Source organism: Phyllosticta capitalensis (assembly GCF_038381095.1).
Source record: "Phyllosticta capitalensis strain CBS 128856 chromosome Unknown BKA78scaffold_10, whole genome shotgun sequence".
NCBI classification, from domain to species: Eukaryota; Fungi; Ascomycota; class Dothideomycetes; order Botryosphaeriales; family Phyllostictaceae; genus Phyllosticta; species Phyllosticta capitalensis.
Genome location: NW_027117448.1, coordinates 168937 through 180773, shown reverse-complemented (window position 1 = coordinate 180773; position 11837 = coordinate 168937). Strand labels below are relative to the sequence as shown.

General features: G+C 58.7%; 3 protein-coding genes across 3 annotated transcripts; 1 reads left to right on the top strand and 2 right to left on the bottom strand.

Annotated features, from left to right (window-relative positions):
- Positions 1 to 98: 98 nt before the first annotated feature.
- BKA78DRAFT_355803 (BTB/POZ domain-containing protein) lies at positions 99 to 1110 on the bottom strand (the record flags this gene model as incomplete). The annotated part of the gene is made up of 3 exons (XM_066891966.1): positions 99 to 740; positions 857 to 992; positions 1055 to 1110. 3 exons carry the CDS (start codon positions 1108 to 1110, stop codon positions 99 to 101), a joined length of 834 nt encoding a protein of 277 aa, XP_066740214.1.
- Positions 1111 to 1321: 211 nt separating this feature from the next.
- BKA78DRAFT_26541 (uncharacterized protein) lies at positions 1322 to 2759 on the bottom strand. The gene is made up of 2 exons (XM_066885457.1): positions 2250 to 2759; positions 1322 to 1771 (listed from the first exon to the last, which is right to left on the bottom strand). The coding sequence occupies exons 1-2, from the start codon at positions 2611 to 2613 to the stop codon at positions 1533 to 1535; spliced, it is 603 nt and encodes a 200-aa protein (XP_066740213.1). The 5' UTR covers positions 2614 to 2759; the 3' UTR covers positions 1322 to 1532.
- A 1792-nt stretch (positions 2760 to 4551) lies between these two features.
- BKA78DRAFT_26530 (acetyl-CoA carboxylase) lies at positions 4552 to 11798 on the top strand. The gene is made up of 3 exons (XM_066885455.1): positions 4552 to 4830; positions 4888 to 5058; positions 5109 to 11798. The coding sequence occupies exons 1-3, from the start codon at positions 4642 to 4644 to the stop codon at positions 11628 to 11630; spliced, it is 6882 nt and encodes a 2293-aa protein (XP_066740212.1). The 5' UTR covers positions 4552 to 4641; the 3' UTR covers positions 11631 to 11798.
- Positions 11799 to 11837: the final 39 nt, after the last annotated feature.

The window sequence follows — 11837 nt, the reverse complement described above, 5'->3', positions numbered from 1 at the left end:
TCTCCTCCCCTCATCACACCTCCGCCACGAGTGATTGAACGCCCCAAAAAGTCAACGCTCCATCTCTCCTCTCCCCTTCCCCCTCCCCCTTCCCCTCCCTAATCCCTAATCGCAACAACCTTGCCGCCCCTTCGGCAAAACTTACACTGCAGGCCCTCAAACCCATCAACCGGGATGCTATACCTCTCGACACAATACGTGCACAAAAACTGCCTGCCGCCAAAGCTGCTCGCCAGCGCCTTGCTGCGCTCAAAGAACAGCGTCGCGAGGTCGCGGCTGAATTCGCCAATGGTGTCCATTGTGTCTGTGAAGGAGGTTGTGGAGGAGGAAGGGGAGGGGGGAGAGGAGGAGGATGTGGTGGAAGGGCTGATGAGCTCGCCGTAGTGCTGCGCCGCGAAGTCGAGGACGACGTCGCGCAACCCGCGCTGCGCCGCCGGCGTGCTGGTGTAGACGGCCTCGATGACGGCGGCGACGTCGGCGGCATCAAAACCACCACAACCACCACCATGCGGCCATCTCTTAACAACCGCAGCAAAAGCGGCGTGCGCGGCGTCGCGCAGGCAGGCGACCATGAAGTAATCGGCGGTGGCGTGCATCGACGCGTGGGCGAGCAGTTGATCGCGGATGCCGGCGTCAGGAGGGGTGGGCGCGGCGTAGCGGTGCAGGTAGATGAAGTCGATTAGCGCGGCGATGTTTTTGGGCGCGTGGTCGAGGAGGTTGATTTCGTTTTGGTGGGATTCCTGGAGCCCGCGGGACGTTAGATGATTGTTTTTGCGTTTTTGGTGTTGGTGCGCCAATTGCAGCGCTGCGCAGAGCAGCAGGACTACGTAGGTGCGTATGTGTAGGTTGTACGTACCTGAAAGCCCTTGTCAGGGTCAAGCGCTTTCTCAAAGAACGGGCTCGCCAGGCACAGAATGACCTTGTGTGCCGGAATGCGGACGCCGTCCTTGCAAAGGATGGTGACGTCCGAATGGCGTCTTTGGCCATGATATCTGTTGATTGGGAGCAGGTCAGCGAAGTATCTTGTCGAGAGAGGAAGCTTCAGGAGACGTACGGGGCGAACGACTGGCTGGTGCATTTGCAGCGCTCGTGAATGGGATTGTCGTCCATTGTGGGTAGAGGAATGCGATATGCATTGAGCGGCGGGGAAGGAGGAAGTTGAGCATGCTGGATGTAATGTGGGTGGTGGAAACGCGTCTGAAAACGTCGTTGATGTCTCCCGGGAGCTGTGCCCAACCTGACGGGATGGACCAACCAGGCAGAGCGGCACTAGTCTCACTCCGGCGGAAGGACTTGTCGTCGCGCCTGTCTGTCTCGCGCCCAAACAACACCACACGCGCGGCCGAGGCCCAAACCATCTCACGCAAACAATGTCGCGGCAGGAGGATTGCGGGGTCCAGTCATGCAAGACACCGATTCAATGACCAAGCTTTTGATGCAGTCACCCCAGAAAAACACCACGCTTTCAATGTCTCTGGTCTTGACTGATGGCAGAATACAAAGACACACGCGAGCTCTTGCAAGCTTTTCTTTCAGGCTGCGCGGCGCCACGTCGCAGTCCCCTTTCCTTGGCTCGACGGTGAAGTTGGAAGAGAAGACGCGCAATGGAACAAAGAAAGCAAACAACTTCCGCGCATCTCCAATGTCCAGTCCGCTGCCCATCGTTGCCACGCGGACGGCGGTTCGAGTGTTTGTGAGATTATTGGGGTCGTCAGAACGCGCAGCAAGTGCAGACAGTCTCTACGAGGTTGGTGGTTCAATGTCTTGAGAGCTGCTCACGATCAGCGTCATCTTCAAAGATCCGGGTCGACTTGCAAGTTGAAGCACGGGTCGCAAGAGTTCTTTTCACAAGCGACATGAGCGACAAGATCATAAGCCCTGTCGCAGTCGCTGTCGTGGACAAACCCTCAGAAACAGAACCGACTCTGAAGCAGTGGGAACAGACAGCTGGTTTTTATAGCATGGGAGAGGGGCCAGGGCAAGCGATGCAGATTGCGCCGGCTTGCGTTATGAGGGTATGATTGAGAGATTGTTAACCAGTTAGCAGGAAATTGTAGAGCAAACGTTTCTTGCCATAAGATTCCATTGGACCGTGGATGAGACGCGGGCGGATAATGGAGATGGCGGAATTGGCAGTCGAACTACTGAGAATGAAGTTTGCAAATCGACAGAATGGGGTGAGAGAAAATAGAGATTGAGAAATATGACTGCGAAGAAGATGAGGCGTGTTTGCCATCGCCATCACGCACAAACGAGCAGAAACTGAGTGAGCGAGCATGCGAGCGGTGAGCTGGGCTTGCTCCCCAGGACCTGTGCGCCACCCCGCAAAGCGCAAGCCATGTACCTCGCTCCCTCACTCGATGGCCATCGCGGGCCAGACCAGGCCGTAGCGACCCTGTCGGCGTGGCCAGGAATCGGATCTGGGGCAGCGCAGGCATCGGCCGGACTGGGCTCGATGGCGTCGACGGATGCAATGAGGTTATGTAGATGGAAAAGGTTGGAGAGAGATTGAAGAGCATTCTTCTTCGCAGAGCACGAGGGCATCATGGGCTGCACACGACGCGCCAGCACCAAACGGGAAAGGGCTGGCCGGGGCAAATCTGAGATCTGCATGCGTGATGACACCGCATTCAGCTGAGCGCCATGAAGAGTCGCGGGCAGCCAATTGATAGAGGCGTGCGCTGGATGTTTTGCTGACGACAGAATGGATGCCGCTGTGGACGCGATGGAAGCGACGTGGCAGTTTAGTGATGCTGTTCCATTTCAATGAGAGTGTGATGGAGTTTGAATGAGGTGGTCGGTTTGGCGATGGGTTCAGGGTACAGGTGCCTTGTGCCTGCAGATGCTCCTACATACGCCAACCGCGGAGGATTCGGTCGGCTAGGCACAGCTCTCGGGCTTGGGACCTAAAATGTCGACGACGAGACGAGCGTGCGATAAGGACGCTTGCGAGCAAGAGCTGCGTCAATACTTTGATTAGCGTCTACCACAAGCTTACTGCTGCTGCTGCTACGCGATGCGCATGCTGGAGGTTGGAGGTCCAAACAACCTCAATCAGCATGCCGGGGCCAGCCGGGGCTTATGTACGTTATTAGCAACAAGGCGGGCCGGGGAACGAAGGTTTGGCTGACATGACAGCGGGCAGGCAGCGCGAGGAGCGGTAAGGTGTGGTAGTGGTTGTCATGGGCGGGCGGCGGGTATGCCGAATCCCGTTCGGGACCGGAGGCAGCTGGGACATGGCCGCCAGCCGAGCGACCACCACTGGATCGCAGCGCATCACACATGGGTGGCTGACGGTCCCTCCTTGGTCCGTCTGCGAGCGGCGCCGGTCGAGCCAAAACCTGGGGCCCGCCGTTTCGATGCGGAGATGGATCCAACAAGAGACGAGTGCAAGACGGCTCTCGAGGCAGCAGTTTCGCCAGCAACCAATATCAGAATCCAAGAGACGAAGAGACCGGCTCGTGATGCAGTCGGAGTCCGAGGCGGAGATCCGAGCCGGTCCGGGTCTCAGCGTGTTGGTGAAGAGATGCAGAGAACTAGTGGTACCGACGGGGAACCAAGGGGGCCGTCTTACGGGCGGCGGGGGCCAGGGCATGGTGGCTGGAGGTGATGGTTCAAATGTCAATGAAGATGAGGAAAATGCAGGGAATGAAGGTGTTGGAGGCAAGCCGAATGCATGGGAGTGTAGGAGCATTAAGCGAAAGCGGAAGGGCTTGTCATGGTGGTGACGGAGAGGGAGGGTCTGATGGGCGGCAGCGGAAGGACTACGGGGAAAGGGCCGAAGTCATGTTGAATTTCAGGAAGAAAACGGAACTGCAGCAGGTTTTTGACTTTGCTGGTGCGCAAGGACGAAGGGAAACTTCCACGTTCGGGAATGGGTCGGGGCGCTGGGCCAGTTGTGGATTTTTGTAGGGCCAGCGGTGATCAGCTTGATTCCCAACGTTGACGCCCCGGCGCTCCAGAGCTTCTCCGCAAGGTTGCGAGGGTGCTCAACAAAACGAGCGACACCACACCGCGCGGAAGAATGGTGGTGAAGAGGTTTGCTCTTACAGCTTGCTTCGACCACCACCTGAATCCGAAGTCTCGCAGTCCGAAAAAGGCTTCTGTCCCTCTTCTCCGTCGGCTTCGTCCATGGTTGGCTTCGGGAGTGCGGCTGGGCGCTAAACCGCTTTCGTATAGCTAGGCGAGGTGGTGACGGCGGGCTGAGGGTGCTGAAGCTCAACAGCTCTAGTGCGTTGGACAGCTTGGGGAAAGTCCCAAGAGCCGCTGCCGTAATTCTCACCCATTGCATCCACTGATATATCGCGCCCGCCCGATCGGCTCCCTCTTCGCTCCTCTCCTCCGTTCCAATCGATCCCTCTCCTCCCTTCCATTGCTCGCCCTTTGCTCTTGCTTGCCTCTGCCCTTTTCCCCAGAGCGCATCGCAGAGGGTCTCCCACCAAGCAGCTACTCTGCAACATCCTCTTTTCTGCAGACGTCTTCTCTATACCCCCGTCTGCTTACTTCGAAATTGTTGCGGCGTTACAGGCCATCATCCTCTTGTTGTAAACATTAGACGCTACATCCCGGCTTAAATCTCGCCGAGTCCCTCCTCCTCCGCTCTCCTCTCTGCCCAACACCTGTCCCGAAACACGACTCTCAATGGGCCTCTCCGCAGACATGGCCGACTCAAACGGCGCCAACGGCCATAGCAATGGCACTCCCAGCTCCTACGCCGCCAAGCACGACATTGCTCCCCACTTCATCGGCGGTAGCCACCTCGGCGCTGCCCCGCCGAGCAAGGTCAAGGACTTTGTCGCCGCTCACGGCGGTCACACCGTCATTACCAATGTGAGCTGCTCAAAATCGGACTCGGAAGCTGCAGATGGCTGATTTCTCGTCTCCCAGGTCCTCATTGCGAACAACGGTATCGCCGCCGTCAAGGAAATCAGATCGGTGCGAAAGTGGGCATACGAGACTTTTGGCGATGAGCGGGCAATCCAGTTCACCGTCATGGCCACGCCCGAGGATTTGCAGGCAAACGCAGACTACATCAGGATGGCGGATAAGTATGTTGAGGTACGTTGAATCGCCAAAATGGGGCCCGAGGCGATTTTGACGAAGTGCAGGTCCCGGGAGGAACCAACAACAATAACTACGCCAACGTCGAGCTCATTGTGGATGTCGCCGAGCGTATGGACGTCCACGCCGTCTGGGCTGGTTGGGGTCACGCCTCCGAAAACCCAAAGCTGCCCGAATCGCTCGCCGCATCACCGAAAAAAATCGTCTTCATCGGTCCCCCAGGCTCCGCCATGCGCTCGCTCGGTGACAAGATTTCCTCGACCATTGTCGCACAACACGCTCACGTCCCCTGTATACCGTGGTCGGGAACTGGCGTCGATGAGGTGATAATTGACGACAAGGGCATCGTCACGGTCGAGGACGACGTCTACGCCAAGGGTTGCGTGCAGTCGCCCGAGGAGGGTCTCGAGGCTGCCAAGAAGATTGGCTTCCCCGTCATGATCAAGGCCTCCGAGGGTGGTGGTGGAAAGGGTATCCGCAAGGTCGAGTCCGAGGAGAACTTTATCCAAATGTACCGCGCCGCGGCGAGCGAAATCCCCGGCTCGCCCATTTTCATCATGAAGCTGGCTGGCAACGCTCGCCACTTGGAGGTCCAGCTTCTCGCTGACCAGTACGGCAACAACATCTCCCTCTTTGGCAGAGATTGCTCCGTCCAGCGTCGGCACCAAAAGATTATCGAGGAGGCTCCCGTTACGATTGCCAACCCGGATTCGTTCCAAAGGATGGAGAAGTCAGCAGTGGCGCTGGGTAAATTGGTCGGCTACGTCTCTGCGGGTACGGTGGAATACCTGTACTCGCACGAGGACGATGCTTTCTACTTCCTGGAACTTAACCCCCGTCTCCAAGTCGAGCATCCCACGACTGAGATGGTTTCTGGCGTCAACTTGCCCGCGGCCCAGCTCCAGGTCGCCATGGGCCTGCCTCTCCACCGCATCCGCGACATTCGTCTCCTCTACGGCGTCGACCCCCACTCGGCGACTGAAATTGACTTTGACTTTTCGACCGAGGAAGCCCACGTCAACCAGAGGAAGCCCAAGCCCAAGGGCCACACTACTGCCTGCCGTATCACCTCGGAAGACCCTGGCGAGGGCTTCAAGCCGTCGAGCGGTACCATGCACGAACTCAACTTTAGGAGTAGTTCCAACGTCTGGGGTTACTTCTCCGTCGGTACCGCTGGTGGTATCCACAGCTACTCTGACAGTCAGTTTGGACACATTTTCGCTTACGGCGAGAACCGCACCGCCTCGAGGAAACACATGGTCGTTGCCCTGAAGGAACTGAGCATTCGTGGTGACTTTAGGACGACGGTCGAGTACCTCATCAAACTGCTCGAGACTCCTGCGTTCGAGGACAACACCATCACCACTGGCTGGCTCGATGAGCTGATTTCCAAGAAGCTCACCGCTGAGAGACCCGACCCCATGGTCGCCGTCATTTGCGGTGCTGTCCAAAAGGCGTGGGGCGCCAGCGAGGCGTGCATTGCCGAGTACAGGCAGAGCTTGGAAAAGGGTCAGGTTCCCTCCAAGGACGTCTTGAAGACGGTCTTCCCCATCGACTTCATCTACGAGGGCTACCGCTACAAGTTCACCGCCACCCGCTCCAGCGCTGACGCGTTTACCCTCTTCATCAACGGCTCGAGGTGCCAAGTCGGCGTCCGTGCTCTTGCCGACGGCGGTCTCCTCGTCCTGCTGAGCGGCAAGTCGCACAACGTCTACTGGAAGGAGGAAGTCGGTGCCACTCGTCTCTCGGTCGACAGCAAGACTTGCTTGCTCGAGCAAGAAAACGACCCCACGCAGCTGCGCACGCCTTCTCCCGGTAAGCTCGTCAAGTTTACCGTTGCCAACGGCGAGCACATCAAGAAGGGCCAGGCTTTTGCCGAGGTCGAGGTCATGAAGATGTACATGCCTCTGATTGCTCAGGAGGATGGTGTTGTCAACCTCATCAAGCAGCCGGGCGCGACTCTCGAGGCTGGTGACATTCTCGGTATACTCGCCCTCGACGACCCCTCCAAGGTCAAGTCGGCCCAGCTCTTCCTTGGCCAGCTTCCCGTCTACGGTGCTCCCCAGGTCATGGGCAGCAAGCCTCCTCAGCGCTTCAGCTACCTCTTCAACATCCTCCAGGATATCCTCAAGGGCTTCGACAACCAAGTCATCATGAATGACACGCTCCAGGAGATGATTGGTGTCCTCCGCAACCCTGATCTGCCCTACGGCCAGTGGAATGCGCAGGCTTCTGCCCTCCACGCTCGCATGCCGCAGAAGCTCGACTCTACCCTTTCGCAGATTGTCGAGCGCGCGCACAGCCGTGGCGTCGAGTTCCCCGCCAAGCAGCTCCTCAAGGCCTTTAACCGCTTCTTGGACGACAATGTCGAGCCTGGTGACGCGTCTCTTCTCCGCAGCTCTCTTGCGCCTCTGACCGACATTGCCAACATCTACCTCGACGGCCTCAAGGTTCACGAGTATGAGGTCATGATCAACCTCGTCGAGCAGTACTACTCTGTCGAGTCGCTCTTCTCCGCGCGCCAGAACAGAGACGAAGAGGTCATCTTGAAGCTCAGGGACGACAACAAGGAGAACCTTGTCAACGTTGTCTACACTGTCCTGTCGCACACTCGCGTGCAGTCGAAGAGCAACCTCATTCTGGCCATCCTCGACGCTTACAAGCCCAACAAGCCCGGTGTCGGCAATGTTGCCAAGTACTTTAAGAACACCCTGCGCAAGCTGACGGAGCTCGAGTCGAGGGCCACTGCCAAGGTCGCTGTCAAGGCCCGTGAGGTCCTCATCCAGTGCGCCATGCCATCCCTGGAGGAGCGTACTTCGCAGATGGAGCACATTCTCCGCTCTGCCGTCGTCGAATCCAAGTATGGCGAGACTGGCTGGGAGCACCGTGAGCCCGACTTTGAGATCATCAAGGAGGTTGTCGACTCCAAGTACACCGTCTTCGATGTGTTGCCTCAATTCTTCTCGCACTCCGACCCCTACGTGGCGCTGGCTGCTCTCGAGGTCTACACTCGTCGCGCGTACCGTGCGTACCAGCTCAAGCAGATTGACTACCACATTGAGCAGGAGGCTCCCTACGTCCTCTCCTGGGACTTTGCCCTGCGCAAGGTCGGCGAGTCGGAGTTTGGTCTGCCCATTGAGTCGTCCCACCCCTCGACGCCCGGTACCCCCGCGACTGAGATTTCGGCCTTTGGCTCCAAGCGCGTCCACTCGATCAGCGACATGAGCTACCTCTCCCGTCGCACCGAGGGCGAGCCCACAAGGAAGGGCGCGGTCGTGCCGATCCCGTTCATCGAAGACGCCGAGGAGTACCTGCAGCGCGCCCTCGACGCTTTCCCCGTCTACGGCAACGGTGGCAAGAAGAGGCAATCCAGCGGTAACAACGCTGGTCTCCTCGCCGACCTCTCCAACAAGCGTCGTCCCACGACCCCTGGTGGCAAGGAAGCCGAGGATGAGCTCACTGCCGTCTGCAACATTGCCGTTCGCGACTCGGAGAGCTTTGACGACACTGAGATTCTCAACCGCATCCAGCCCATCATCAAAGACTTCAAGGAGGAGTTCCTGGCCAGACGCGTGCGCCGCGTGACCTTTATCTGCGGCCACAAAGACGGCACCTACCCCGGCTACTACACCTTCCGTGGACCCACCTACGAGGAAGACAGCAGCATCCGTCACATTGAGCCTGCCTTGGCCTTCCAGCTTGAGCTTGGTCGTCTCAGCAAGTTCCACATCAAGCCCGTCTTCACCGAGAACCGCAACATTCACATTTACGAGGCTGTTGGCAAGGGTGCTGAGAATGACAAGCGCTACTTCACCAGGGCCGTTGTCCGTCCTGGCCGCCTGCGGGAGGGTATCCCCACGGTTGAATTCATGGTTTCCGAGGCCGACAGGCTCATGAACGACATTCTCGACGCCCTCGAGATTATTGGCAACAACAACTCGGACATGAACCACATCTTCATCAACTTTTCGACCGTTTTCCCCATGCAGCCCGCCGACGTCCAGGAGGCTTTGGGTGGCTTCCTCGACCGCTTCGGTCGCCGTGCCTGGAGGCTCCGCGTCACTGGCGCCGAGATTCGCATCATCTGCACGGATGAGAATGGCGAGCCTTACCCGCTCCGTGTCGTCATCACCAACACTGCTGGTTACGTCGTCGACGTTGAGCTGTACGCCGAGAAGAAGTCGGAGAAGGGCGGCCAGTGGCTCTTCCACAGCATTGGAGGCACGACCAAGATTGGCTCGATGCATCTGCGTCCCGTCTCTACTCCTTACCCGACCAAGGGTGCTCTCCAGCCCAAGCGTTACAAGGCCCACATCATGGGTACTCAGTACGTCTACGACTTCCCCGAGCTCTTCCGCCAGGCGGTTGAGAACAGCTGGAACGAGGTCACCTCCAAGAACCTCGGCCTCAAGGACAAGCAGCCCGTCAAGGGCGAGTGCATCGAGTACAACGAGCTGGTCCTCGACGAGTACGACAACCTCGCCGAGGTCAACCGCGAGCCTGGTGCCAACACCATTGGTATGGTTGGTTGGATCGTCACGGCCAAGACTCCCGAGTACCACAAGGGCCGTCGCTTCATCATCATTGCCAACGACATTACCTTCAAGATTGGTTCGTTCGGTCCTCTGGAAGACAAATTCTTCCACAAGTGCTCGGAGCTCGCCCGCAAGCTCGGCATTCCCCGCATCTACCTCTCTGCCAACTCGGGTGCGCGCATCGGCATGGCCGAGGAGCTCATCCCGCACTTCTCCGTTGCGTGGAACGACCCCAACAACCAGCAAATGGGCTTCAAGTACTTGTACATCACCGAGGAGAAGAAGAAGCTGTTTGACGACGGCGGCCGCAAGGAGGTCATTACCGAGCCGATCCAGGACGAAGGCGAGCTGAGGCACAAGATTACCACCATTGTCGGTGCCGAGGACGGTCTTGGTGTCGAGTGTTTGCGTGGCTCCGGTCTCATTGCCGGTGAGACCAGCAGGGCTTACGAGGACATTTTCACCATCACTCTCGTCACTTGCCGTTCCGTCGGTATCGGTGCTTACCTCGTCCGTCTTGGCCAGCGTGCCATTCAGATCGAGGGCCAGCCCATCATCCTGACTGGTGCTCCTGCCATCAACAAGCTGCTCGGTCGCGAAGTCTACACTTCCAACCTGCAGCTCGGTGGAACGCAAATCATGTACAGGAACGGTGTCTCGCACATGACTGCTCAAGACGACTTTGAGGGTGTGTCCAAGATTGTCCGCTGGCTGTCGTACGTTCCCGAGAAGAAGGGCATGCCCGTGCCCATTTCGCTGTCTTCTGAGAGCTGGGACCGCGACGTCACCTACTACCCGCCCCAGAAGCAGCCTTACGACGTCAGATGGTTGATTGCCGGCCAGGACAACGAGGAGGGCTTCCTGTCTGGTCTGTTTGACCGCGGCTCGTTTGAAGAGTCCCTCGGTGGCTGGGCCAGGACCGTCGTCTGCGGTCGCGCTCGCCTCGGTGGCATTCCTGTCGGTGTCATTGGTGTCGAGACTCGCTCGGTCGAGAACGTCACTCCCGCCGACCCTGCCAACCCCGACTCGATTGAGCAAGTCACCTCCGAGGCTGGTGGTGTCTGGTACCCCAACTCGGCCTACAAGACTGCCCAGGCCATCCGCGACTTCAACAACGGCGAGCAGCTGCCACTGATCATCCTCGCCAACTGGCGTGGTTTCTCTGGTGGCCAGCGCGACATGTACAACGAGGTCCTCAAGTACGGTTCGTACATTGTCGACGCTCTCGTCAAGTACGAGCAGCCCGTCTTTGTGTACATTCCTCCTTTCGGCGAGCTCCGTGGTGGTTCCTGGGTCGTCGTCGACCCTACCATCAACCCGACCTACATGGAAATGTACGCCGACGAGGATGCCCGTGGTGGTGTTCTCGAGCCCGAGGGTATCGTCGGCATCAAGTTCCGCAAGGACCGCCAGCTCGAGACCATGGCCCGCCTGGACCCCGTGTACGGCGACCTCAAGAAGAAGTTTGCGGCCACGACGGACAAGGCCGAGCAGGACAAGATCAAGGCCGAGATGACCAAGCGCGAGCAGCTGCTGCTGCCCGTCTACGCCCAAATCTCGATCCAGTTTGCCGACCTGCACGACCGCGCCGGCCGCATGGAGGCCAAGGGCGCGATTCGCAAGCCACTGCAGTGGAAGAACGCCCGCCGCTACTTTTACTGGCGCCTGCGCCGCCGTCTCAACGAGGAGTACATTCTCAAGCGCGTCGTCACCGGTCCCTCTTTCTCGACGCCTTCCAACGGCGCCGCCCCTGCCACGGCCGTCACCCGCGAGGCCGTCCTCGACAACCTGCGCGCGTGGTCCGGTGTCGCCGACTTTGACTTTGACGACAAGTCGGTGGCGCTGTGGTACGAGCAGAGCAAGTCGGAGGTTGCGGCCAAGGTCGAGTCGCTGCGCAAGGACCGTGTCATCGAGGACGTCAAGACGCTCTTCAGCCGCGACCGCGAGGCGTCGCTCAAGGGCGTGCGCGAGGTGCTCGAGACGCTGCCGACGGGCGAGAAGGAGCTCATCCTGAAGAGCCTGCTCAACGCTTAGGATGCCAATGTTGAAAGGGTGCTGGAGACGCTGCCGGCGGGTGAGAAGGAGCTCATCCGCCAGAGTATGCTCAACGCTTAGGAGGCTGTCATCTTTTCAAATGTAGGAGCCGGCAACGCGAATGAAGAGGAGGAGGAGGAGCCCGAGTCGCCCAAGGCGGACTCGGTCGTGGCCGAAGACAGTGATCCTTAGGAGGCCGGCACCTTG

Coding starts and splice junctions, on each gene's coding strand:
- BKA78DRAFT_26541 (XM_066885457.1), bottom strand. CDS start 2,613: ATGCAGATCTCAGATTTGCCCCGGCCAGCCCTTTCCCGTTTGGTGCTG. Junction 1,772..2,249: donor CACTCAGTTTCTGCTCGTTT/GTGCGTGATGGC, acceptor GATCGTGAGCAG/CTCTCAAGACATTGAACCAC.
- BKA78DRAFT_26530 (XM_066885455.1), top strand. CDS start 4,642: ATGGGCCTCTCCGCAGACATGGCCGACTCAAACGGCGCCAACGGCCAT. Junction 4,831..4,887: donor GTCACACCGTCATTACCAAT/GTGAGCTGCTCA, acceptor CTCGTCTCCCAG/GTCCTCATTGCGAACAACGG. Junction 5,059..5,108: donor TGGCGGATAAGTATGTTGAG/GTACGTTGAATC, acceptor GACGAAGTGCAG/GTCCCGGGAGGAACCAACAA.